This window comes from Rhinolophus sinicus, chromosome 5, assembly GCF_057876585.1.
Source record: "Rhinolophus sinicus isolate RSI-liver-muscle chromosome 5, RSI-T2T, whole genome shotgun sequence".
Taxonomy (NCBI): domain Eukaryota; kingdom Metazoa; phylum Chordata; class Mammalia; order Chiroptera; family Rhinolophidae; genus Rhinolophus; species Rhinolophus sinicus.
In genome coordinates, this window is record NC_142505.1 from 94547560 (window position 1) to 94575288 (window position 27729).

The 27729-nt window shown below is 43.7% G+C and overlaps 1 protein-coding gene across 2 annotated transcripts; it reads right to left on the reverse strand.

Moving 5' to 3' along the window:
- On the reverse strand, positions 1–27729 carry TIMD4 (T cell immunoglobulin and mucin domain containing 4). 2 transcript variants are annotated; one of them, XM_019740247.3, is made up of 8 exons: positions 27579–27729; positions 22410–22751; positions 20013–20267; positions 18523–18606; positions 17339–17415; positions 2365–2449; positions 1100–1139; positions 1–154 (listed from the first exon to the last, which is right to left on the reverse strand). In XM_019740247.3, the coding sequence occupies exons 1-8, from the start codon at positions 27634–27636 to the stop codon at positions 70–72; spliced, it is 1026 nt and encodes a 341-aa protein (XP_019595806.2). In that variant the 5' UTR covers positions 27637–27729; the 3' UTR covers positions 1–69. The 2 variants fall into 2 exon arrangements, with proteins under 2 accessions (XP_019595806.2, XP_019595796.2); XM_019740237.3 differs by having other exon boundaries at positions 2365–2452.

Sequence of the window (27729 nt, forward strand, 5' to 3'; positions counted from 1 at the left end):
GGGCTTTAAAAAATGCACTCTAAGATTTATTTTAACAATTCCTGCATAATGCTCCATCCTCAAGCCATACTAGAGTGTGAAAAGACCATCTTCATCTTCTCTTCCATGCTGCAAGTCATCGAGGACATTTTTACTTTCTCCAATGTTGTCTAGCCTACAAAGAGAAAAGAGTCTGATAATGGGAGCAACCAAACCCAGAAATAAATGGTTGCTGCTAAATTACAACCCAACTACCCAAGGCTGTTAGAGTTAGAAGGGCTCAGAGTTCATCCAGTCATTTCACAGAAGGGAAAACTAAGGTCACAGGGGATAAAGGGCTTTTGCCACTGTATTCTAATAGGGGATTTAAAAGTTTCTATATTAGAAAATATAAAATCATGATCTGAATGTGTTTATTGGCAAAAAAGGATCGCTAAGTATGATCTTCGAAAGTCACCTCACTGAGCCTCAGTTTCCCTACTTGTTAATATTCATTTGTTAACAGTGTGGCATTGATGCAATTATTAAGTGAAGGCAAGGTCTTCATCACAGTTTACACCAAATCTTTCCGTCTTTCCCAAAAAGTTATAGAACAGGATATATATCCAAAAATCCCTCTCCATAGACTCTTCAAACTGAAAAAAAAAAAAGAAAAGAAAGAGACCCAAAAAACTGCTTCCATGGTCTAATTGGGCAGAGGAAGCCATATCCCAGAAATGATATTCTACATGTTGTTTTTCATTTTCCATACTGACAACACTCCTCTCCATGAACTTTTGTTTAAAAATGTCCTTTTAAAGTGAGTTGCCCAGATTTGAACAAAGACTTTCTAGCACAGCGAGACATATCTATCACCTTCTTTCTTTTGCATGCCATACTTCTATTGATGCAACCTGGTTTTGTATTTGCATTTTGGACCAACATAACACAGTGTTAACCAAGACAGAGGTTAATGTGAGTTAAATCCCTACATCCTTTTCACCTCCAATGTCCCATCTCTCCAACCCTGTATTTAATCAGAACACAAGCATGAGTCATTAAACCACTGAGTAGTATCTAATCATTTGTAACAGCTTGTACTATCATTACAACAATCATTCAGTCATGCAAGATGAATTACCTTGTGTGTTTCTGGAAGCAATTGGTTTTCATGACTTTCCCTGAAAAGACAAGGCCATAGTATAAGTAGAGTTCTATGCTAGAATATTGGAAATACTGGGGGAAGCCCAAAACTACCTAATGAAGAATAGAGGTAGTCCAAAGGTGAAAATTTAGGGACTGGCTTTGGCAGGGAAAGCCATTCTTTTTCCTTGGTCAAATAGCTGCTTCTTTAGGCCCGCAGGCCGTGCCTATCAATTACCAAGTTGTCCCAACGCCATGGGCAGTAGTGTTAAGCTGCCTCATTCTTCAGTCATTTGCCCGCCCAGAACACAAGTACTCATTGGGTTTACAACACTTCTTTATGAGATGTACCCAGAATTCCCCCAACTATAACTAATGGCAGGCTTCCACCAAGTTCCAAATTTCCTTTTCCAGCGTTCATGAGGGGCAGGTTTTGAAATATACAAGTTTCACTATGTTGCTTAAACATCTGAGATGGTTACTAATCTTATCCCCTCACTACTTCCTTGAAACAGTTTCTGTTAATGACTCCAGAATAAAATTTCCCCCATTTTAAAATAGGACCAGATGCCACATGCCTACACTTTGGTTGAAAACTATAAACTCCATTTACGACTCCTTTTTTTCAGTGTTTTAAAACTTCTTTTTCAGTGTGGGGGAGGGTGGCGGGGTGCCCTGTCATGGACCAGCTAGAGAATCTGAATGCAACTATGGACCCTGCCCCTTGGAAAATGCAGATTAAGAACCTATGAATATTTTTGTACATGATTTCAAGGGAGTCACTTATCCCCTGTTCTATCTGTGGACTCTGGGTTAAGAAGGCTTGCTTTGAGGGAATAAATGAGAAGACTGGGGATCATTCATGGCTTTCTTCCTGGGGCAATCCTAGTCAGAGGAGGGGCCTGAGCCAGGGTTTCTTCCACCCCAAGACATGATAACAATAATAGTACTTTCCACTTACGGCAGTAACAGGGATGGAATGAGTTAGGCGCGTCAACAGTATAGCATCAGGACTGGTAAGAATAAGTGTCCAGTAAATGAAACGCCCTCTTTTTCTCTTTTCCAAAATATAACTCTCTCAGGAGAATGATACACGAAGCCTGTAGCATCTTAGTGAGAATCGATTTATTTGTCACCTCCTTGACCAGGATGAGGACAATGATAGAAAGGGGAATCTGGGGAATGAATCAATCTACCCCTAGATCCTCCTAGAGTTTCCTCAGCTCTGAAGGGCTCCCTCCCACCTGGACCTGCCCTCCTTACCTCGAAGGAGAAATACCACAGTCAGTGCACACAGGAGAAAGACCAAGCAGGGAACAATGGTCATCAGCAGGTTGCCGGCCATTTTCTTCTGGTGAGACACGGGGAACACGATTGGGCCACATGTTTCTGACCATCATCGTCACACGAGTGTCCCATCCCAACCATACCTTCCCACGGCCAACAGCTTCCCAGCATCTCACCACCCTTTTGCCCAAGTGTCTCAAAATCAAAACAAAGCCAACATTGCAAATAAAAACTTTTTTTTTTTTTAAATCTCGGAAAACCTCAAACATTTTACCCAGACCCCCAAATTGTCCTGTCTTAGGCATCTGGGCTGTCGGGCTCATGGGTTTCAAGGTAAAAGCTAACTGGGCTGTGAGCTGCGTTCTACATGATTGGATCACCTTGCTGTAAGCTCTCCCCAGCCCTGTGCACTTCTGTTCATGGCTGATTTAGACTTCTAGAGGCAACAAGGTCAAAGAGAAAACGGAACTCAAGTTCACATTTTCTACAGCAGTGGTTCTTAAAGTATAGCCAAGGGACCCATGAGATTAAAATGATTTTCAGGAGATATTATTTTCCATTTTGATTGTCATTCTCTCATGAGATGTACAGTGGAGTGTCCTAGCGGTTACATAACATGTGACGTGAGCAGATAAGAGACTCTGTCTCTTATTAATCCAGCCATTGAGATTTGTACATGTAAAACAATGCCACTCATTGCACTAATATTTTTTCATTTGGCAAAATAGTTATTTTTCATAAAATATGTTATTTTTGTTAACGTGTAATGATTTGTTATTCTTATTTGTAAATGAATAACTATGGTTTGTAATTTCTCAGTTTTAATTGTTCCAAGTATAAAAGGGTCTTGAAAAGCATCCTGGAGAATGTGAAGTTTAAGCTGAGACATGGAGTCATTTACTGATAACCGATAGTTGAGTTCAACAAGGGAAACATACTGAGAATCTATCAGCTGCTAAGCACAGTTCCAGGCACCAAAAACACTGAGATGCGCATGGTGTGGCCCCACCGTCACAAAATTCACAGTACATTAGAGAAGGGAGACCAGAATCCTAGTCCATGCAGTAGGAGATGGAGTGTGGACAGTCGCTAGAGCATGGGCAGAGGGAGGGGCACAGAGGCCACCGTCGTATTTCAGCGAGAGCTTTTAGAATTAAGCTCCATGAGGACAGTGTCCCTCTCTGCCTACTCAGCAATGGAACCCCAACACTGCCTGGCACATACTTGGTGTTCAATAAATATTTGTTGAATGAATAACACGTGAGCTGAGTTAAGGTTGTGAAAGAATAAGCAAAGACAGATGGTGAAGGCATTTTAGGTAGAACAGCATCAGCAAAACTATGGAAGCATGAACCAGTGTGGTTCCATGTCGACTGGCAAGGAGCTGGGAAGGTATAAAGTTGGGAGTGGCAGGGGATGAGGCTGAGATGGGAAAGAACAAGTCATGGAACGCCTTTTGTTTCGTGCCAGAGAGTTTAATTCTGTAAGAAGTGGGGAGCCACAGAAACATTTTAAGCATGTCGTGGTCCAGTTAGGAGCATAAGGGAACAGCCAACATGGGATTATCACCTGATTCCAGGTCTGAAATTCAGAGCTAGTAGAAATGAAGGGAGAGAGAGAGATTCCAGAAATGCCTAGGACGGACACCAACAGCATGTGGACGTTGAATGTGGGGGGTGGAAAGAGACAAGAGTCTTAGGTAACTCGCAGGTTCCTACCTGAGACACTGGGCCATTGCCTGACTGTCTCCTAAAACTGGGGATGGTGGAAGCAGAGCAGAAAGTAAGTCTGGGAGAGAAAGATGAGGAGCTCAAATTTAGTCATTGCATGTAAGGACCTGAGGGAGACATGCAAACACTATTCGTCTAACAAGCCGTTGATGGATTTAACTCTGAATCAAGGTTGAGTTGGAAATACTGATTTGAGAATCACCGGTATCCAGGGAGCAGTTAAAATCTTCAGAGTGTGTCAGAAACCCAAGGGCTGCATGTGCAGAAAGAGAAACCCAGCCCTTAAAACATAGGTGAAGGAAGTAGCAGAAATAGGCAGAAAATGAGGGCAGTGTCACAGAGGCCTGGGCAGGAGAAAATGTCCAGGAAAGATGCAAAATCATATGTGTAATAAAAGCTTCTGATAGAAACAGGATATAACACCACACATAGACAAGGCCTGGATGGAATAAATATCTAGGCTAATAATTACTGAAACTGATCACTATTTCCCCCAAGCTTCCTCACATTAAAGGCAAAAGGAGAAACATGATAGATTTTGTAAGGCTCATAATTTGGTACAAGAGAGCTTATTTGTTGGACAAGAAAAGTGACTTGTTGAATGCCTAGCAGCATAAAACTCCAAGAGGGAAATTCAGCATGTTTTCATATCCTACAACTCGGTTATTATTGTTTTTCTCTCTGCTATTATCCTCCAGAGCTGGAAATTGCAGGTAAGAATTCAAAACTCCTACCCCTGTTCTGTCAAAATTCTGTTGTATTACAATCATTTGTGATGGATAAGCCTGAAATTGAAACTATCAGAGAGAAAAGCCAGCCTGGGTCGGTTTTGTCGGAGCTAATCTGTATTTTAAATTGGAATTGTCTAATGGGAGAGACATTTTGCAAACACGAACACTGCCAAGTGATATCAAACAGTACTTTTTCTTCTCCTATGTCCTTCAGAAAATGCCTAAAGCCCCAGTGGGAACCCCGGCAAGGTCCAGAGTGTTGTACATCAAATGGCAACAAGAAACATAAGTTGATGGTGCTTTTTCGTCCTTGTGAAAAGTAGTGACGCTAACGGCTAGGGGGTGGGGGTTAGACCAGTCAAGACTGTAGGTTTCCGTGTCTGTTGTCCATGCTTCCTGAGCCTTATGGCCCCAGGGCCCTGGACTCTGACACAAACACCTTCAGGCAAAGGCAGCAGCCTCCCAGAGCTTGCGAGAAAAACAATTCTGTGAGAGGGGAATTGTGGTAGGTGGAATATTGTCCCTCACCCCACAAATTATGTCCACCTAGAACCTCAGATTGTGACCTTATTTTGAAACAGGGTCTTTGCAAATGGAATTAGTAAAGAATCCTGGGATGAAATCATCCTAGATTTGGGCTAGGCCCTACATCCAATGGCTGGCATCCTTATAAGAGGAGGAAAGGACACAAAGAGACACACAGAGAAGGCCGTGTGAAGACGGGGACAGAGATTAGCCTGATGCTGCCATAACCCAAGGAATCCCAGGGCACCAGGAACGGGAGAGAGAGAGAGAGGCGAGGAAAGTCTCCTCTCCAACCTTCAGGGCAAGGGCGGCCCCTGCTGACACCTTGATTTCAGGTTCCTAGACTCCAGAACTGCGAAATAATATACTTCTGTTGTATTAAGCCTCCTGTGCTACTTGTTACTGCAGCCCAGGGAACCTAATATGGGCATTAAAGGAAATTGACATACAAAGGATGAAAGTGGCCTTCGATGGGGTGGCCAGCCTAAGAGTCAGGAAGTGGGTGCCAAGCAACATCCAACAAAGGGCTAAATCCCATCGCAGGGCCTGGTATTGAACTCAGGAGTGTTAATCTAATGGCATATTATCCCTAACATTCCTTTGAACGTTTAGTTCTCAAGAGGAACCCTACAGGGCAGGTACGATCCCGTATTGCCAGTGAAGAAATGGAGGCTCAGAGGGTTGAGCAACATGACCCAGGTCAGATAGGCTGTAGGCAGCGGAGCTGGGATTTGAACCTGCCTGAGTGACATCAACACCTATGCTCTAAGCACCTTATTATACTGGAGCCAGAACACAGTTGTATCATGTACATAGCCTGGCATGCAAGGAGGATGCAAGAAGGAAGATTTGGTACCATGTTTTGCATTGAATCTAGAACCGGGATGGTCCACGACAATGGTCTCCAAAGAAAGCTTGGAGGTGACCATGAGTGTGCGAGGACGTCCACTGGGGAAAATGAGAGCATCTCTGCACATTTCTTTACACATCATCCTTTCAATATTTATTTAGGAGAGCTGTATTTCCAAATGTACACATTAGTATGGAGGTGTGTGTGAACAAATTGTCAATAAATGTTTTACTAAAAAGAGGACATTATTGATCTGGTCAGAGAAGAAGGAGTCATTTGTCTCTCGAACAGTTGAGGAACTATGGTGGGCAGGATAATGGCATCCAACACCCGCAGGTGTCCATGACATCATCTTCAGAACTTGTGAATCCCTGACCCAGCAAAAGAGACTTTGCAGATGTGATTGAGTCAAGGATATTGAGATGGGAAGATTATCCTGGATTGTCCAGGGAGCCCAATGGAATTAGAAGGATCCTTCTAAGAAGGAGGCAAAAATGTCAACGTTGGGGTATGTGATGATGGAAGAAGAGGTCAGAGGGAGATTCAAAGATGCTACATCGCTGGCTTTAAAGAGGGAGCAAGGGGCCTCAACCCAAGGAGTGCAGGCGGCCACTAGAAGCTGACAAAGGTAAGGACACAGATTCTCCCATAGAGAATCCAGAAGGAACACAGCCTTGCTGGCACATTGAGTTCTGGCCTCCAGAACTGTGAGATAACAAATCTATGTTGTTTTAACCCTCTGTGTTGCTCGTAATTTGTTATAGCAACAACAGGCAACCAATATGCATGGCTTGCTAGGCCTAAAATATGTACTATTTGACCCTTTACAGGAAAAGTTTGCTGACTCCTGGTATAGTTAGCCTACGGGTGCAAAAACAACACCTGTGAAACGAGGGAATTACACGTGTTATAGCTGAGCACAACTTTACTCTTAAGACCGCCAGACCTTCAGACCCTAGGGTGATAAGTGACTTGCCTTTCAAGATGGTTATACCTAAGCTGGTAGATTAGAACCCAATCTCTCACCCACTCAAATAAAACTATGTGCCACGTGCAGTTCTGGAATGGCACTGCGTTTTTAGAAAACCTTTTAGGAATCCATTTTGAATATCACTGCTGTTCCCGTCCTATTAGCAGAAAGTTGCTTCAAACTTACTAGAAACTCCCTCTCAAAATCAATTTGAGTATGAATGCATGCCTGGCAGAGTGATAAACGCTTCATGTAAATTATCTCACTTAATGCTTATAAAACCCATTTTATGGATGTGTAAACTGAGGCTGAAAAAGTTTAAATCTTTTGCCCAAGGGAACACAAACTGTAAAAGGAAATTTGAGCCTGACTCTGAATGACTCAAAAATATCGTGAATTGTAACCACTCTGAGAGAAAAAGAAAAGGAGCATATTCAATCCTATCTGAAAACACAAACTCTCTAACCAGTGGACTCCATGCCAGGAATCAACGAGAAGTAAAAGCTCTCTGTCTCCAGTGGGTACATTTTAAAACATATGTTGACTCATCATTGAATTAATAGACCCTGGGACTCATCTTTTTCTACTTTTAAAACAAATTTCATTCTGAAATAAGTCAATTCAATGATACAATCTTAACACCATCCTAGAATTTTAAAAGTAACACCTTCAAGCTTTCAGAGAAGCTTCTTGTCTTTTGCAGGTAGCATTGGCTTATGCTGCCCCCTTCTGGATTCCAGGTGGAATGGTCTTAAACAGCCAAAGGCTAGAGAAGGGATCCAAAAATCACAATCTGGAGTACTTTCGACTTGAGAGGAATTTGAAAATAGTTCCTCCGGTTCATTTTTTGTTAATCAACAGAAACACTGAAATCTAGAGAGAGAGTCTCACTCGCTCCCGGTTCCAGAGTAATGAGTTACAAAGGAAGTGACTAGAAGCCTTATTTTCTGTCCTTGGCTGGCAGCACTAAGGCAGATCTGGAATTTCAAAATTCTTTTGAAAGTAGAAACATACATTTATTGAACTCACATAATTCCTTTAAATTTGGGGGAACCTCTAATATGTAGAATGGTCAAAAAGAGCAACTCTACGCTTCAATCAATCAATCAATCAACAGATGTGGGTCAGGTAGGTGTTCCTTAGTTCCAAGGGCAAAATTGGGTGGGGTCCATTTTTTTTTTTTTTTTAACTTTGAAATGGAACAGAGAGAAAATCGTGTTGGCATCCAGTGTGGTTCAGAAAGAGGAAGGAATGAGGAGATGATTTCACAGTTCACGCAGATGTGGTAAGAGAGGGAAACCAGAGACTCTAGAACACCCTTCTTGGAGTGAGTCACCCCACTTCTGAACTTTGCCTCAACCTTCCACTGCCCCTGAGGTGCCCCAGCAACAAATAGCTTGTCATCCTGTGAGAGCCCAGAGTCACCACCCAGCCTTTTGGTGGCACCTGCTGAGATCAGAGAGTCTCTGTGAAGCAGACACGACCTCATCCCTAATCCTTCCCCACCGGACTCCTCTCTAAAGGGCAGTGCCCAGCACTGCTGTTCCCATACTGGCTGATCAATAAATCTTGATTAAAGGAGGTGGCAAGGTGCACATGTTACTATGACCCCTCAGAATTATTGAGAGCAACAACAATAATAAATGGATACCCTATACGAGCACTTCCTCTGTGCCAAGCACCGTGCAAAGTACTTTGCATGTTTGATCTCAGAAAATGTTCTACAGTCAGTGCCATTACGGTCTTCGTCTCATAGTGGGAATCCTGTGACCGAGAGATGTCAGACAACTTGCTCAAGTCACATAGCTCGGAAGGGAGAGAACAAACGCCAGAGTCAGGAGTATCTACCTAAGGGCCCAAGCTCTTGTCGTCTGGGCTCTGTGGCCTTTGGAAAATGTGGCAAGGGCTCACACTCACCTCCTCGGGAAAGACCAGTGATGGAGAGTGAGGGACCACTCTGTTTCATGGCACAATGGAAGGGAGCCCTGGCCCTAGGTGGGTGCAGTTTCTGGAACGCAATCCTAACAATTATTATTGTTGATGGTGGCGATGATGAGCACAATGTGAGCAGCTGAAAATGCACAAAGCGCTTACGTTTATTATCACATTTGACCTTCCAAACGAATCGATGAGGTAAGCGAACTTAAGCTAAATTGTATCACTGTGGACAGTTAGGGAAAGAGGAGGAAACGGAAGCTCAGGGAGGCCCCATGTCTTGCCCAATGTTGCCTAACTAGTGCTAATACTGCTAGTAAATGGTGGAGCAATGACTTCTGAGAACAAATGCCACCTCTGTTCCCCTCTTCCAGGCTGCTGAGCATCACAGAGTTCAGCAGTCCCCAGGTACAGACAGGCTTCTGCCAAAGGGCATCGGTGCCTTTATTCACTGACGGGTTGACAGTGAGGAGCACAGATCCCTCATCACGGAACTCCCTGAGGTTTACCGTTTTATCCTACCCCCCTGTGAAACCAGAGATCTCTCTGCAGGGCCTGGCTTGGCGTCAGCGGGACGTTTGGTCTGCAGAGTGAGTCACCCAGCAAACTTGGTTAACCATGAAGGAGGACCCATCGTAGGGCTGGCTCTGTGTTCTAAAAGGCAACAGACACTTTCTGGTTCCCTCTCTGATTGCCTCACCACGGACGGGCCTCTCCTAAAGCTTGGCAGCTCTTTCATCTTATTTGGTTGACCTTTCTGAAGGTGAGCTGTTGTTCGATGCTAGAATTACATGGATTGAATTCCAACTTGATTAATGAAAAAAAAAATCATTTCTATGGTTGGTACAATATAATGCTATTGTGCGAAGCATGGTGAGAATTCACTTTTTGTCCTTTTTCTTTATCCCCAGGCTGCCAGCCTATCAACTGATTCAAGCCCGTGAAAAGCACTGGGCGTGAGAGATAAAACAAATCGGCTAATGCCTCGCGAAAGATGTTGATTTTGAAATCAACTGCATCCAATTTCTTTCCTCCTAACAACGGCTTTAGTGAGTGAAAATGAGCTTTGCTTCACTTCCCTGCCTTCCTCTGTTCCTTCTGCTGAGCTTGTACCGAGAATGGCAATTCCTCCTACAACTTCTTCATGTCCTTGAACAACTGAGGACCCAGGAAAGTGTCAAGGCCTGACAGGGCTTGATTTCGTCTTTAATAAAATAGCGCAGTGTAGGGGAGAAAGCTGTGATGTGGAAGCCAGAAAAGAGGCCTATCTAGAGCCCAGATCCCATTTCTCTTTGAACTTTGATAATGCCTCTGTGCCTCAGTTTCCTTCTGTGAAGAATAAGGGGAGTGTACTACACCAGCAATTCCTAAATGACTTCTTAGGACCAGGGCTGGGCTGGCTTCAAAAGAATCTCCTGAGGAAGTTTGTTCAATATGCAGTTTCTTAGGTCCACCCACAGAGGTTATGATTTTGCAAGTCTTGGGTAGAGTAGGGCACTCTCTATGTTTACTAAGCTCCCTGTGACTGCAGTCCATGGCCAGGGCTGGTGTTCATGGGCTGGATGACCTCCAAGTTCAAGGTCTTGGTTCCCCAGTCTTCTCCTACGTCCCTGGGAGGCCACCATGAGATCTGATTGCTTTCCCAACTTCATTTATTCTATCCTCACTCCCTTCTCTCTTATTTCCATTTCTAGACCAATCCCACCCGCTCCTCCATTCTTGACTGCATCCCCTTCTCCTCCACCAGGACAGACCCTGCTCTAGTCACCTTCCCCCCTCTCTCTATCCTGCCTCTCTTCTAAATATTTACCCTTGAACTTCTTGAGAGAACCCCTAATACTCATTCTGTAACAGTTGCTCATCTTTGGACTTCAGGGAGCCCCGCCCCCGCAGAGCTAGAGCACTGTTCACTTGGCGGTCCCCCTGCCACAGTGCCTGCCTCATTCTACTTGAGCAGCATTCAGAATTTCCTAATATTTAACTACAGCCTCCATAACTTTTGTCAACCCGGCTCCCTCTGCCCCTGTGCTCTCCTGGATCCCTTCTTACTTCTGGTGTCATCCTGTTTACCTCCCTAGCCAGCTTTTCTGCTTCTGCCACACTCCCCAATGCAACAGTTCCTTTGGGATGGGGATGTGTGTCTCCTTTTCCACCTCTACATCCTTCCCTTCATCTCATACGATATCTTTAGCGGATCCCACAGCAACTTCAATGAGAGCTTAGCTCTGCTTAGGAGACAATATAATAAAGTGTTTAAGAGCTCAGTTTCAAGAGCTAAGAGACCTGGGGTTCAAACTCTGACAAATTTCTTAACTTCTCCAAACCTGTTATTTTCTCCTTTGTAACAGATGTAATAGAATCTTCTTCACATATCCAGACAATGCTTCACCATGAGATAACATGTTGAAGCATTGAGTCCAGCCCTGGCATATAATAAGCTCTAGATAAGGCACTTATTATCAATGACCCCCTAAAATTATATCTATAGCCCTGAACTGTCTCTTAGGAGATAATACGTATGAAATTATCGGTATAGTGGCCTGTCCCTATTCAGCACCTATAAGGTGAATCATCAGAGTAATTGCTATTTGATCAGAGGTAGGTGCCAATCATCAAAGACCCTCATCCCACCCACGCATTCCCTAAGGCAGCCCAGCTCCACTTTTCCAAATGCCTGTTAGACATTTCCCAGAGGCACTTCAAACTCAAGATCTCCCTGACAAATTTCATTCTTCCTCCTGGGGTTCCCTTATCAGTTAACCTGTCGCATTGATATAGCCTCTCAAAGTACAGAGACGCAGTCATGCTTCATGCTGACTCAGTCACCAAGTTCTCTTGATTCTCACTCCTAAATGGCTTTGGCTCTGTCCTCTCTGTTCTTCCTGCTGCCATCATGCTAGTCTAGACCCTCATCTCCAGCCTGAATTATTGCAGGAGCCTCCTGGCTTGCCTGTCTGCCTCCAAGCCGACTCCCCTCTCATACATCTTCCACACTCTTGCCAGAGCAGTTTTTCCTAAAACAGAACTGAAAACGCCATTCCCTACTCAGAAAACATGAACGGTTCTTTATGACCCTGGAATATCTAAATTCTTCAGCCCAACGATCACGTCCTTTGAGAACCTAGACCACCCCCAGCTTCCTGTCTCCATGACATTCAACTAGACTGTTAAAACAATCTCCCAAGATTTCATGCTCTTATCAAGCCCCCTGTCTGCGTTCGTGCTGTTCTCCCTCCCTGCTCATCTTTCCCTGCTCAATGAAATGTTCTCATCCTTGAGGAACCAATTCAAAGCTCATTGAATGAAATCGTCTTGGCCCTCCTTTCCAAGGTAGAATCTATCTCTTCCCTTTTGGGGGGACCCAGGGCACCCTTCCATACTTCTATCCAAAACAAAGCATACGGGATAATTGGTTGTTACATACAAGCCTGCCTATCTCACTAACTGTCACCCCTTCAAGAGCAGAGGTCATGACTTACTTATGTTTCTATGTCCTATGCCACATACAGAAACAACTAGATAAGCCGTGTTTAATGAATGACAGATCTGAAAAGCCGTTACCAAATATCATGTTGCCTATTTCCACACACCCAAACCAAATGTCACAATAAAGATAGAAAATCCCTTCTCCAACCACCTTTCCCTCTGAGAATCCTTTGATTCCATGGAAAGGCCAGCTTGCTTTGGATCGTGATGTAGGGGCTGGCTTTGTAAAACACAAAGATACAGCAATAGAACAAATGTTGCTGAAAGCACCCCTCTCTACACATTCACCAGCCTAAGCTTGGGGCCAAGAAAAAGCTACTGTAAAAATCTCAAGGGAAGAAAAGTGTTCTTACCACCAGAGCAATGTTCATTTTTCCCACTTTGGACTGACAAAGCCCTCGTGCCTATTTGGGTCCATTACATTTGAAATTGTTCTACAGCTTTGGCTTCATACCGCTGATGGGTATAATGACCCATCTGAGGACTGAGAAAAAGTGAATCCTAATAGTTTAGGATCAAATAGGAACATCTGCCCTCAGGAAAGCTCTGTTGAGTGACATTGGCTGCTAGTCCTGGACCAAAGGCCAGGGATCTATCTGCACGTGGGATCAGGAGAACTGGCCCTGGTCTCAGGTCTCTTCCAAACTCACTGCAAGGCCTCTCTCAACTTGCTGGCCTCTTCTGGGCTTCAGTTTCCCCATTTTTCATAGACAACAACCCTTCAATCCCCAAGAATTCATGCACACAAGCGTAATACCCATGAACACTGGGTGTGATTCCCCGCTCTCACTCTGTGTAGCTGTGTGATCTTGGGAAAGTCACACCACATCCCTGAGCTCCATTCTAGGCAGCTATAGAGAAGTGAAGATTTGGTTCCCTGGGTGGGGCGTCTTAAGATGATGCCTGCAGACCAAACACCTTAAAAGTGGAGGAGGCTACTGAAGTAGGAGATATGTTCTTGGAAGTGTCTTATAAAATAACTAACACAAATCTGGAAGCCCTTGCATAGCAAACTCGACCACGGCTCTTTTTCAGCCATAACTGAGCCATTTCTAAATTTCTAAGCCTAAATTATAGAGTGAAGCCTCCATACATTGAGCAATGTAAAAATAACAAAACAAGTGAGAGGCAGCCGAAGATGAAAAATGTCCACCCATAGGAATAAAACCAATAATTGAGAGGTCTGTAGAGTCATCTGAAAAGGAGTCAGTAAAAAGCTTTCAGAATCTCAGATTTATTCTAGTAGTGAGTAGAGAATTACTACCATGAGATTTTAAAAGATTGTGTAACTTCCCCAAGTTTGTAATTTTGTCACTCATCAGCTGTTTCTCTGGTATTATTAGCAGTTAAAAAAAAAATCATAAAGCCAAAACGTGTTTATGTAGTTATAAGAAACAGCAAGTCAGCTGGGAGCTTTTGGAAGTGGCCTCTTGTTACCTTGCTGGACTGGCCTAAAAATGAAATAGCAGTAGGAATAAGAGCAGAGATGTACGGACAAGAGAAAATAGGAATCCATTGTGATGATTATCATTCACTAGCCCATAATTATGTACTAGGCATTTTTCTCATGCATTTCCTCACTTAATGGCCCTATGAAATAAGTACTACAATATCGATTTTATATTTTGAGGAAACTGAGATTTCGAAGAGAAGAGAATGAGTCACTCACCTGAAATTCTAAAAGGGGGAAAAAAACAGCACAAGATGGCAGAGCTGGGATATAACCCTGAGCCTTCAGACTCCCCAACAGAGCTCTTTACCTCCCCCCTCCGCCCCGACCCCCAATGCTACCCAGGAGCCTGTGAGAAGGAAGGACTGGAAAGAAAGGATTTGGGACATTATTGTGGAGGTAAAAGTGAGCCCGAGGCATAAGCAACAGAGGACTTACTCCCAGGCCACCTGATTTTATTTAAAAGACGACAGACATGTGGCTCTACTTGCTCTGGCTTCGGAGTCCCTACCCAATAGAGACTGGGTCCTTAGGGAGCAATTTGGAATGATTTCACGCATTCCTACTGCCGAGCAAGAAATGAATTAATCTCAGGCCAGACGGAATGATTTACATTTCTAGGTACCTGGAGGAGTTAAGCGCTGGTCTTCCCCTAACAGAGTTCCTTATGCTGAAGGATAACCCATGAGGGTTTTTATTGTCTGTGTTTCTAGCTGTGTGATCTTGGGAAAATCACCCCACATCCCTGAACTCAATTCTAGGCAGCCATAGAGTGGAGGTGAGAAATTGCCTCTCTGGGTAATGCTAATTGTAGGGGAATAATCATTTTGGCCAGATCCTCTTTCATGATTTAAACCAGTCCTCAACCAAGGAAGAAGCCTTACCCTTCAGAAACCACATGAAGAAATGCGATGCAACTGGGGATAGTCAGTCAGGGAAGGAAAACCCCACAGAGGCACTTAGGTCCTCGGACATGGGTTGAAAGCACTTTGATGTAATGCAGAAGTTGTCTTATTCTATAAGAGCCTCCAGAGGGGAGATCATGGGAAGCGGCATAGCATGGTGCTAGAATGTCATCAGAGAGGAGCCGACATGGGCTAAATCCAGGTCCGTCATTTCCCAGACAAGATATATAACCTTCATGAACTCTTAAGTGCAGGCAATAATGGTATCTATCTCCTAGAGTTTTGCAAAAAAAATCAAATGAGGCAAGCATGAAAATGTGTAGTGTGAAAACAACTAGGTGTAAGCTTATTAAACTCTCTGAGCCTCTGTTTCTTTATCTGTAAAATGGGGGTAATATCTGTACCTGACTAGATGGTCATTGCGAGATTTAAGTAAGGAAATGCATGTTAAAAATCCTTAGTACAGCACCTAAATACATAGCTAAGTCCTGAGGAGATGATAACTGCCATGACTATTATGAATGTTTTATTACCAAAACCAGTGGGAAGAGAGAACGATAGATGAAAGACTGTGATCTTTTGTTTCAGACTGGAGAGCAAGGTAAAATAAAATAATATCTAAGAGCATGAACTCAGAGCTAGACTTCCTGGGCCTGGCACCGAGAGCTGTGTGGGCTTGAGAAAGTCAGGGAAAATAGGAATCGGAGTAGCTGCTAAAGAGGGATTGAATGAAGTGGCCCATGTGACGAGCTTGGCACTGTGCCAGCACGTGATATGTGCTCAATAAACCCTCATTTCTTCCGTAATGAGTACATGCTCCATGGAGACTGACAGACCTTCTTATAACAAGTTCCCCTTCAGCAATATCCAGCCTCTGGATATTGGAGCAAGTGTTCTCTTTCTCCCAGGATGAATCAAGGAGGATGTTACAGAAGAGGAGGAAACCTCAGATGACCTCTCGCTCCCTCGCAATTCAATGTAAAATAGCCCAAGAGTTAAATGAAACAAACACCATTTTGAAAACTCCTTGCCCACCAGCTATCATTTTTCTAGTTGCTCCCTTCTCTTCTGAGAGAAAATAGCCCCTCCCATCCTTAGCGCATCCCATGGACAAAGAAGGTTGGGATCTCTGGTGCCTCGTTTTCCCTCAATTCTCAACATCTAGTCCAGATTTTCTGTCTTCCCCCGTGTGAGTTACTGTGTGCCAAAGCTTTTCAACATGAGATCCCCCTTGCATTTCATCCTGATTTATTGGCTTCCTTCAAAACCTATCCCTGCTCCACTCACTCTTGTCTGCCCCCTCCAATTTTATCTTCTGAGCCTTTGTGAGTGATGTTACCTTGCCTCCTCCACAGAGTTAAAGAATGGCTGTTTTCTGGCGAATAAACATATAGAAAGACACTCAAACTCTCTGTTAATCAAACCAACACAAGAAACAGATGACATCTTCTTCTCAGGAGATTGAAAAAAAAATTAAACAAATGATCACACCAAGTATAGGGAGGATATGGGAAAGCAGATAGTCTGTGAGGGGGAAAATAAATTGGCACAGCCTTTCCGGCGGACAATTTTGTAACAGCTATTCAATTGAAAAGTGCACACTTCTTTCAGCCTCGCATTTCTCTTTCTTGGTCACCACCCTCGCTAGAGAAGCCCTTTCATAAACGCTTAAGGAGGTACTCACATGAGGAATGTTCACTGCAGACTATTTACAATAATGAAACATTAGAACAACTGAAGTGCCTCCCGTTGGGTGATGCGTACACTCAGTATCCATAGGACAAAACCCTACACAGCAATTTAACAAAACGATGCAGATCTACATGGGCCGAGGAAGAAAGTGGTCCAACATATAATGCGAGTTGAATAAAACAAAATGCAGAAGGCTGCATACAGTATGATAGCATTTTTTAAAAATCCCACACACACAGAATAAAACTGTATCTATCTATAGACATACAGCAGGGAAGAGACAAAGAATGATTATCTTCAAGTAATAGCAGTGATGACCTCAGAGGAGGGGCTGGGATTAGCAAGGGAGCCAGACGGAATTTTACTTCTTTCCCGATGTATCCCTCACAAACATACAGTAGTGTCATATATGTGTAATTTAAAATAAATTCGTAATATTTTGAAAGATGAATGGATGAGTCTCCTACTAGCATTCCTAACTTCACGTCAGAAGTGGCTGAGGGAGAGGGGTGCAGAAATGAGGCAGAAGAGAGAAGCCAGCACGGATGCTTTCAGCGTGTTTCACTTTCATCCTAGCTTGCAGGAGGATGTAACCACAATGGAACAAAAACAGCGGAATCCCAAGACAATAGGCAGACAATAGATTGTTCCCACGGCCAAAGACAAAACCACTCACATGAAGAAAAGTCCCTGAGTCACTCATTTCCCACATCAATTCCGTGGTTGTTGACTGGGAAACTGAAGCTGTGGACTCTGGGGGTAAAAACGAAGGAAAAGAGAAAACAAACTTAGGTAAATGAGTGTCTTTTTATTTTTGGTGCCCCTCTGTCCCCTAAACTGACATCTGTCAGAAAAACAAACACACAAACAAACAAACGAAAAAAACAACTAATGTTTACTGAGCATTTAGTACATGGCAGACACTACTCTAAGTGATATACATGCATGCTTTCATTTAATCCTCAGAAAGAGACACCTAAGAAAGGTGTTATTCCCATCTTACCAGTGAGGAAACCAAGGCCTGGAGAGATTAAGTAACTTTCCCGAAGTCACACAGCAGGTAAGAGGCAGACTGTGTACCAGGTAGTGTGACACTAGAGCACACACATGAAGCAGTCTGCCATGGTGTCCTACCCCTCATGTACTATCACTTTGGTTTATTTACCTCACAGAGGTCTGTTTCCTCTGCATGGTAGTAAGCCCCGTCAAGGCAGTGCTTGAGTGCTTACTAATGTGCCAGGCACTCATCTAAAACCTTTACATACATGAAGTTACACAACTCCACAGCAAAGCTGGGAGTAAACCGAGGCTAGAGACCCCTGGCAAAAGGTAGTAGAACTGGGGTAGTAGAACAGGCAGTCCTCTCTAACACCCAGAGATGTGAATCACGTCTTATTTTTAGGGAGTTCTCTGCCCCCCAGGGTCCTAGTAAATAGCTAAAGAAAGCTTGATGGACGGATGAAAGGACAAATGAATGAAAGGATTCTCCCTCCACTATAAAAAACCAGCCAATAAAGTGAGTCCACCCTGGATTTCAACAAAGAAGACTGGTGTGCTTGGCATCAGGATGAGACAGCTAAGCACCACTTAGCCTAAGGTGAAAAGGCAAATTTCTGGACACGTGCTGTCGTGGAGAATTGCAAGAACAAATCAAAATGAATCGCTCTCTGTTCCCCTGGCTCTCATCCACAGGCATGAAGGAGCCACAAATGCTGCCTTCACATGTTTGTCCCAGGTGAACTTCATGAAATGCAGATCCAGAAGTCATCTCTACTCATCTGATTCAATGACACGATTCAGTGTTACCTTCTCCTACATCTAAGAGGTAAGGAAAGAAGAAGAGAGCCCGTGTCCACATACCTTTGGATGTGAGTAAGGTAGTGTCTTCAGAAGTTACCTCAGTGCTTGTCTGGGAGTTACTAGAGAAATGGAAAGTTTCTGATTCTGGAAGAGAAAAAAGTTTGATAAAAGGAAGCTAAAAAGGAAGTGTTTGTGGTCAGTGGTGAGATTTGGGACTATTTTTATAGTTGTCTGTGTGCTTTTCTACATATTCAAGGTTTTCTTCAAAGATTGCAATTAATTTTTAGAATCTAGGGGAAAAACTACCAATGTTCTATTTTAAGATGATTCTTTTAAAGGCAAAAGGAGTTAAAAACACATATAAACTTTATTGGTGTAGGGTTCATGGATTTTAGGTGACTACTGAGAGTATAATAGAACTAGCCAATTGAATATTGTAAAGCTATTTAAATTATCCAGGTTTTATTGTGGCAGATGAAATGCCAAAGAAAGCCTTCAAGCTACCTAGCTGATGATTGTTTTCTAATAATCTTATTGTCAGAATCAGAGGTGGAAACATGGTGAGAGTTGTACTAAGCCTCGGTAAGTAACGGAGCTAAGAACTCCGTGAGAGGTCCAAGGTGCAGGATCAAGAAGGCTGCAGAAGAACAACAAAAAAAAAACAAAAAAAAAAGGAAAAAAAAGAGGAAGAAAAAAGAGAGTAGAACAGTTCACCATCAAAAAATATCATAAGGCATCTGGAGGCCTTTCCTCAACCAACGTCTAATGCTCAGGAAGAGACTTAATCCTTGGCAGGACAGAATTAGAGTCTGACCTGGGGGGACAGTTCCTGGTTCTTCTGTTGGCATCTCTAGGATTCCTGGGAGTCAACTGGAGAAGCCAAAAAGCTGACTTTTCAAAAGCACAAAGGAAAAAAAAAAAAAAAAAAACAGGCAAGAAAAGGAAACCATAAAACAAAGAAAAGGAACAGTTTAGCGAAACCACACTCACACCACACGCACACACACACATACTGTTATGGGCTGAATTGTGCACACACACCCCCTTCATATGTTGAAGCACTAACCCCTAGTAACTCGAAATGTGACTGTATTTGAAGATAGAGCCTTTAGAGAGGTAATTAAGGTAAAATGAGGTCATTAGGATGGACCCTAATCCAATAGGACTGGTGTCCTTATAAGAAGAGATTAGGACACAGACACAACAGGGGAAAGAACATGTGAGGACGCAGCGAGAAGGTGGCCGTCTATAAGGCAAGGAGAGCAGCCTCAGAAGAAACCAACCCTGCTGGCATCCTGTTCTCAGACTTGCAGCCTCCAGAATTGTGAGAAAATCAACTGTTGTTTGAGCCACCCCGTCTGTGGTATTTGTTATGATAGTCCTAGAAAACTAACACACATACACACACGCACATGCACACTCATACACATTCACACATATACACACCCAAGAGCAAGTCTCTGTGCTGCCCACTCAGTAGAACCCTGTGCCAAGGGACCCAAGATACATCTGGCCAGCAGAAGGGAAAGAATGGCCGTTGTCCCACATACCTGTAGTGAGGGTGGACCCTTCTGTGGGAAGCTCAGTGGTCAGAAGAATTGTGGCTGCCTCAGGAAGGGAGCCTCGTGTTGTCAGAGGGCACGTGGTTGCCGTGACCTCTGTGAGGGCTGTGGTGGTTCTTGTCTCAAGTGGTATTCTAGTTGTGAGTGCAGGTGTAGTCACAACTGTTGTTGGAAGCACAGCTGTGGTTGTCATAGTGGTGGTCGTTGGGCGACGTGTGGTTGGCCGACGCGTGGTTGTTGGGGCTGTAAACAACAGATCATACATCTGGTACCAAGTGGAGATGGAGGAAGAGGGAAACAATACAAATATATCTGGGATCCATCCATTTCTGTCTGTTTCTACCGCCCTTAGCGGGTCCACTGGCCTGGACCACTGTAATGCCCGTGAAATCTGGGTTTCTTGCCTCTAGCCTTGGCCATTCCACTCTGTTCTTCACATATTGACTGGAGGAATCTTTTAAAATGACCCATCTAATTAAGTCAGTCTCCTGCGTAAAACTTTTGATGGGTCCTCCATGCCCTTAAGAGAAAGAGCCAACCCCACAACCTGGTCCACAAGGTTCCACCTGACCTGGTCCTGTCTTTCTTTTCAATCTCACATCTTCACTCTACTCTTCTCATTTCCCCCAGCCTTTTCTTCAGTTCTTTGCACATATTAGTGACCTTCTGGCTGGAGGGACTCTGTACCTGCTGCTTCCCAGGCTCTGTCTTCATCAGGTTGACTCCTCATCTAAAAGGATGGAGCTAAACGCCTCTGCATGGAGGTCATCTGCAGTCTGTAATAATACTTTCACACTGTCCTACTTGACCTTCACAGCATTCATTGTACTTCATAATTACAGTTATTTGATAATTATTGTTTAATGTCTGCTTTTCCCACTAGATGGTAAGCTCCGTGAGGGAAAATCTGTATTTATTTTGTTCTCTGGTACAAATCTGCTACCTAGCACAATGTCTGTCGATCACATAGTAGGTGTTCCAAAAACATCAATGAGTAAATGGACGACTGCATCAAAAGTGAGCCCCAATATAAAATTTCAGTCAAGTAAGATGAATAAATTCTAGAGATCTGCTGCATAACCTTGTACCTACAGTTCACAGTAATGTATTGTACACTTGAAAATTTGTTAAGGTGGTAGACTCACATTAGGTATTCTTTCCACGATAAAACCAAATTAAAATCTAAAAAAAACACTAGGCCCAAAGTATGCAACATAGGGTAACAATGTAGTCTTTCAGATATTAAAGATTGGTTCATGCCAGCACTGCTCACCCCCTAAACATTTGAATTTGGGTTCATCAGCCACACTTATTCTGCAGATACCACCCTTTCAAATATGCCAAATTTCCATTAACTCTAGTGGACCAGAAAGATACTTAGTTTCAAGGGGACTTAGAAATTACCCCATAGAGTATTGCCCTTCATGCAGTTGAAATCTTTATGAGTTCCACCATATTCCAAATTTCACCTAAAGCAACTGATAGTAACAGAAGGAAAGAACACCTGAAAATGGCTGTGAGTGTCTCCAAACCCCACACCCTTTCCCTGCTGCCGGAAGTTGCAAACTACTGGCCTCTGGGCTGAAGCTGACCCATGGACACGCTTTAGTTTACACAGTATATGTTTTTCTAAATTTTGAAATATTTGTGTCATGCAGGGTGTCAGGCGGGTCTCTGGTCCCGCTCCCCACATAAGAACGCAGGATATGGTGAGGCCAAAAATGAATACCCTCAGAGATATAGATAGGAGAGTCACACCACTATATTCTCGCTGGCGGCATCCGCCTCTCTGTAATCCACAATCCCTTGCTATCCCAGCCACCATCTTCTTGCTAGCCCCTATTTTCTGCTAGCGTAGTCATAGCAGTCATATTAGTGGCCAGTGCCTCACTGGTTATAGCTGACGGCCACAGCTGATGACCATCCAATCACAGTTGATAGCCATTTACTACCCAAGTGAGCACCTTTCCACGTGAGGGCAAGAGCCTGGAAACGGCACTCCTGGCTCTGTCCCCACAATGTGCCACCATGCAAAGATCAGTATAGCTCATATAAAAACTGCCAGATCTGAAAACACTGGGCCGGAATTTCTGCAAGGCAACAATCCCCTAGATAAGCAGTAGCTGCCTCCTGTAGATTGTCCCTGCAGTTCCCTCCCCCACCCACCACACTGAGCTCATTCACTCCCTTCTGGGGCCTTCTTGGGCCCCAAGGGCATTTGCTTCCTACCGTGGCTCCTCTAGTCAGAGGAACACCTTCCAGATTTCACCTGCCCACTCATTGCCTGAGGAGCTAAAGCCTCTCCAACACCACCCACTGAATCCATCGCCTACATTAACCGCGGAATCTCTCCTTCCACAGACACCAGCCCCGTCACGTGCTCACCTTTTATTAGCGTCAGCCGAACGTTATTCTTCACATCATTGAACCAGCCCGGCACCTCTATGCGGCAGCAGTACACGCTTTCGTCGCCTGTAATGGTGCTGAAGATGGTCAAGGACACATCGCCTCTCCCAATATTCCCCTGAAGTGCATATTTGGGTGACTTCTTCGAGAGCACCTTTGTCCCATCAGTGTGGAGAAGCTCCTCGTTGCATTTGGAGTTGGGACATGAGCCTTTGCCCCAGCACATGCTATTGCTGCCAGGTGACCACGATGAGTACATGCAGGGCAAAGTCACCGACTGACCCAAAAACCCTGTCACGACGGTCTCTGATGCAGCTGGAGCTGTGAGGAAGGATAAGAAAACGAGGTTGTGCGGTACTAACATCTCTGTTACGCTACACGGTGATTGCGCACATAGCTGCTGCCAGGAAGATGAAGAGTTGTAGTGTGTATGTTTCGTTAGTCTAAATTCTGATGTGCACTTTGCCACAGCTGAGCTCCTAATGCCACATCTTTCCATCTCCCAAGCAAAGACAGTTGACCCACCTGAGTTTCTAAACTCATTTGCACAGCAAGACCTTTGTGCTGATTTTAAAACTCTGATCTTGAGGACCATTCAATAAGCCAATAAACTCTCCAAGAAATAATCCTGACCCTTTGACTCAATTCCACGAACTCATACAAACAGGTCCCAAAACATCACTCTACCGATGTGCTCATGTGCTACTGACTCAAATGCTTCAGATGGGTCTCCCTCTGTCTTCCACCCAGACAGTGCGATGGCAGGAAGATAGGTCGTCGGACTACTACACCCCATTGTCCTTCCCTCCTTTCGGTACTAGAAATAGAAATTAATTTACGCTGGACCATTTGTTTGTCGTTAGACAGTAGAAAGTCAGGTGGGGTTTGAAGATTTTTTTTTAAGGTTGGAACTGAAAGAGACCACAGGAATTATATAGAACGGCGGCTATGACACACAAAAATGCTAGAGGTTGAGATGGAAGGTGTACCACCATTTCTAAAATGAAGTATCCATATTTCCCAACTTTGGCTGCTCCTCAGCACGACCTGGGGAGACTGTTAAACATACATAGTTTATTGACCAACCCTGAGTCAGAATCTCTGAGGCCAAAGCCCAGGCAAGTGGACATAACCAAGTTCTTCAGGCCATTCTGATGTCATTGGCTACTCACCCCGTGTTTGAGGAACACTGGACAAGCTCTTCTAAGATTACATCCATCTCTGAGAATCTGTGAAACACTTTCACTACTGCAAATATGAAGTCCACTGGTTTAACTGAACCTCAGTGATTGTTCTTAAAAAGAAAAAAAATGCTATTGAAGGGAGAGCCAGGCAGGCTGAAGCTCCGGATCATCAGAACACATCCAGCTTCCTCTCGGGCACCTAGATACCTGCCTAGTGTTTTCCTCATGGTATCCCCGCCCGGTGAGACTCGCCATTCACTAACGTTGTTGGCCCATTTAGCTAACTTGTGGAAGACGTGGTCCGCAGTCGCCTGTTCCTCCCTGACTAGTGTCAGGAACGCCCAGGTATCCCTCTCTAGGAGAAGCCGAGGATAAACCCTAAGAGTCGCTAAGAGAGTGAGCAAAACGAGGTACTTCCTGGGTTTTTCATGGTTGGCTCTGATGATAAAGGTCATTCCAAATTCAGATCAGCCTGGAGCCTTCCCTGAACTCACAGTCTCTTCACTTTGCCGCAGTGGAAATGTTTCATAGATCATAAAATGCTGTGGAAGTCCATTTTGCCCACCATGAAACCAGGAGAAAAGATGAGAAATTCATTGTCATCACCTTCAACTATGTTAGCAACACAGAACACACAACCTAAACCGCCTAACTTCTAAAATACGAGCTTGTTCCTACGAATACTTGGAAAAATTAATTTAAAAAATACGCAGAATTATTTCTACGGGAGAGTCATCAGTTTGTTTTCTTAAGTATCATACCATGTTTCCCCCAAAATAAGACCCAACCGGAAAATAAGCCCTAGCATGATTTTTCAGGATGACATCCCCTGAACATAAGCCCTAATGCGTCTTTTGGAGCAAAAATTAATATAAGACCCCGTCTTATTTTCAGAGAAACACAGTAGTAGAGAAGGAGGCATCCTACTACTCAATAAGAAAAGTCAACAGAAAAACTGGAAAAGGGCAGAGCAGGCAATTCTGTGAGGAAATGTGAGTGGCCAGTAAATTTCACCTATTTGACTGGAAAAAAATTAGAATGCTGATAATATCAAGTGTTGGCCAGACAGAACCTAAGGAAAAAACAACTGGAATAAACTGCAGTGATGTGGGGTAGGAATTGGTAGCCACATTGTGGCAATTTGGCAGTTTCTATTAATAGTCAACACGCATGTGGGCTAGCTAAGCCTTAGTGATTTCATTTTATTTACCCTAGAAAAACACACGTGCACAAGAAAACCTATTTTTAAATGTTTACTGCAGCCCTCATACACGTGTAAATGGAATGAACAATGTGTATATGGGCATGGCAAAACAATGGCTTATTAATTCCTTGGCATCGTGGGTAGATCATTAGAATTCAAGGTGTATCAATTGGCATGAAAGCTCCAAGCCTTATTAATGTATGAAAAGGGCAAATTTCAAAGCAACACATAAAATATAAAACCATTTGATAAAACAATTTGCATTTTGTTGGTGGGCAAAGACATATGAAGGTAAATGCATAGAAAAGCATCTGGTGGGATATACACCCAATTGATTGTGTCAGTCATTTCCGTGATCACTGGAAAAGGGTGGGGGCTGGGAGTAATCGTCAAAAGGGATTTTAGCTTTATAACATTGTGATTTTTATCACCAAGGGTGTTTCTGTGTTTCTGTATTACTCATCTGATTAAAAATTCATGTTAAAAAAGGAAGCAGGCAATTTGGTGGGGCAGAAAAACACCCATTCGGCTTACATTGGAAACCTCATTCTGTCAGTGACTGCTTTTGTGTTCTTGGAGGAAAGCCACAATGATTGTGACTTCATTATCATCGTAAGAGAAAGGGGGATTGATAACCACTCACCTCAGAAAGCGTTTCTAAGGTTTTCATGAGATAAAGTATCAAATGCCACATGGAATTAATAAAGTATTAGTACAAGTAACCACGCACCGCAGAATTTAAAAACATGACAAGAAACTCTTCCTTCCAGTTGAAGGAGCACCCTGGCACAAAGGAATCGTTGGTATCAAATCAATTCCCCTTTTCGGGAATTACTCAGCATGGCGGGCACAACCTAGGTTCTGGTGCCAGCTTGGTTCTTTCCCCAGCTGATGGTTTTAAGAAAGGCCTTTCCGCAGTCCGGCTCTCAGTTTCACCATCTACAGAATGAAGGGTTCAATTAGGCATCTTTTAAGAGCATATGCCGCTCTGATTGATCCTCGGTGAGTCTCTTCTAAATTGATCATTTTTGAAAAGGCACACATGGAAAACAGATCACTAGGTGCTGACTCCTTCAGGTAGGGCTGGAAAAACCACCCTAGCTGAACCAGCAGCTCAATCAGGGTCTGGCTGATAGCAGGGAATGTGGGCTTGGACTCCAGCCTCTTTCAGCGTAATGAAACCCTCCACACCTCAAGTTCCCAGGACTAGATAAAGACCATTACAAACATGGGTAAAGAACCTAAGTGTCCTTCAGTGGCTGATTGGGTAAAGAAGACAGGGTACATGTATACCATGGACTACTACTCAGCCATAGAAAGGATGAAATACTTCCATTTGCAATAACATGGATGAATCTTGAGAGTATCATGCTAAATGAAATAAGTCACATGGAAAAGCACAAGAACCCTACTATTTCACTCACGTGGGGGATAAAGAACAGAAAGCAACAAACGAGCTAACTAAAGAAACAAACTCACGTAACAGGATGGTGGTGACCAGAGGAGAACAGGGGTGCGGGGGGGAAGATGAAGAGGTTAAAGGGGTCAAATACGAATATATGGCGATGCAAGGAGACTAGACTTTGGGTGATGAGCACACAATGCAATACACAGATGAGGTATTATAGAAATGTACACTCAAAATGTATATGTTATTAACCCATGTCACCCCAATAAATTTAATAAATTGTTTTAAAGAACATTGATAAAGAAAGTGACAGGAACTGCTTTCATTCCATTAACTGCTACAGAGTATCTGGGGTGAGGAACAGTTCAGCAAGCAGTTACTCTAGGGTGACAAGTTCTCTGATAAAGGGACTCCAAGGAGGGCAGGAAGTCGTAGCAGAAACGCTTACACCAGTCTGAATGCTCAGGAAAAGCCTGACTTAGGAGGAGACCTGTGGATGCCTGGAGTCCGAGAGGAAAGAAAGACAGAAAGGACAGCATGACCAAGGTTTGCGGGGTAAAGGGAACACTGTTGTTTTCCTTGGAATGTAGGTATTTTCTCATGCAGCACATTTGAAAGATTCTTGCCCAAATAACTATAGACTTTTACAACTGCAAGGGACACTAGATATTGTATAGTCCTAGAATCATGGACTGTTAAACCTGGTCTTATCCAGGTCCCTTATTTCATACATGGAAGAGCCAAAGCAATTTAGACGTGGTCAACATCAACAGCTAGTTACTGAGACACAACTACAGCTCAGCCCCAAGCATTCAGCCCTATACCACCAGGATGCAAAGGTCTCAACTGGCCCAAACCAAGGGTTACATCAGCATAGTCCAACACCTGGAAACAACATGCAGAAAGAAACCTCACCTTGAAGCCTCATCCCCAGCAAAATAAAACAAAACAAAAAGCAAACAAAAATTCCTGGAAAAAAAGGAAGAGAAGAGAAAGAGGAAAATAAGAATTAAAATAAGAGCTCTTACCAGAACAAATTCCCTTGGCTCTGGCTGCACAAGACATTTCTTTTCCCCATTTCATCTGACCCCTTATTTTTGTGTTTCTTCTTAAATTGCCATTTCTGACATGAACACAAATTGTCCCATCCTAAAACCCCCAAACCAGTCTTTGGATAAACCCAATGTACCAGGAAGGAAAAAGACCCTCCAAAGAAGAAACCCTGCGTGGGGTCGGGGAGAGGCAGGAATGAAATGGGCTTCTGCTTTACTGAGGCCTGATCAGTCATGGAAATCCGTCACAGGATGCTGAGCCCCACAGGGATGGCTGCATGGAAGGGTTCAGACACTTACTCAGATAAAGCCGCCATAGCTCAATCAGCAGACAGAGAATGAGAGGACCTTTGGACATTTTGGCTGTTGCCAGACCCCAGGAGTCTGTCTGTCTTCCCAAAGTCCCTCTCTTATACTCCAGTTAGTGCTGACGGGCTGGGACATTTTGGTT

Excerpts from the sequence above, each read along its gene's own strand:
- TIMD4 (XM_019740237.3), bottom strand. The coding sequence starts at position 27,636 with ATGTCCAAAGGTCCTCTCATTCTCTGTCTGCTGATTGAGCTATGGCGG. Across the intron at positions 22,752-27,578 it reads GCTATGGCGGCTTTATCTGA|CTCCAGCTGCATCAGAGACC; the intron begins GTAAGTGTCTGA and ends CCTTCCTCACAG. Across the intron at positions 2,453-17,338 it reads ACTCAGGGACTTTTCTTCAT|AAGAAAATGGCCGGCAACCT; the intron begins GTGAGTGGTTTT and ends GTGTCTCACCAG.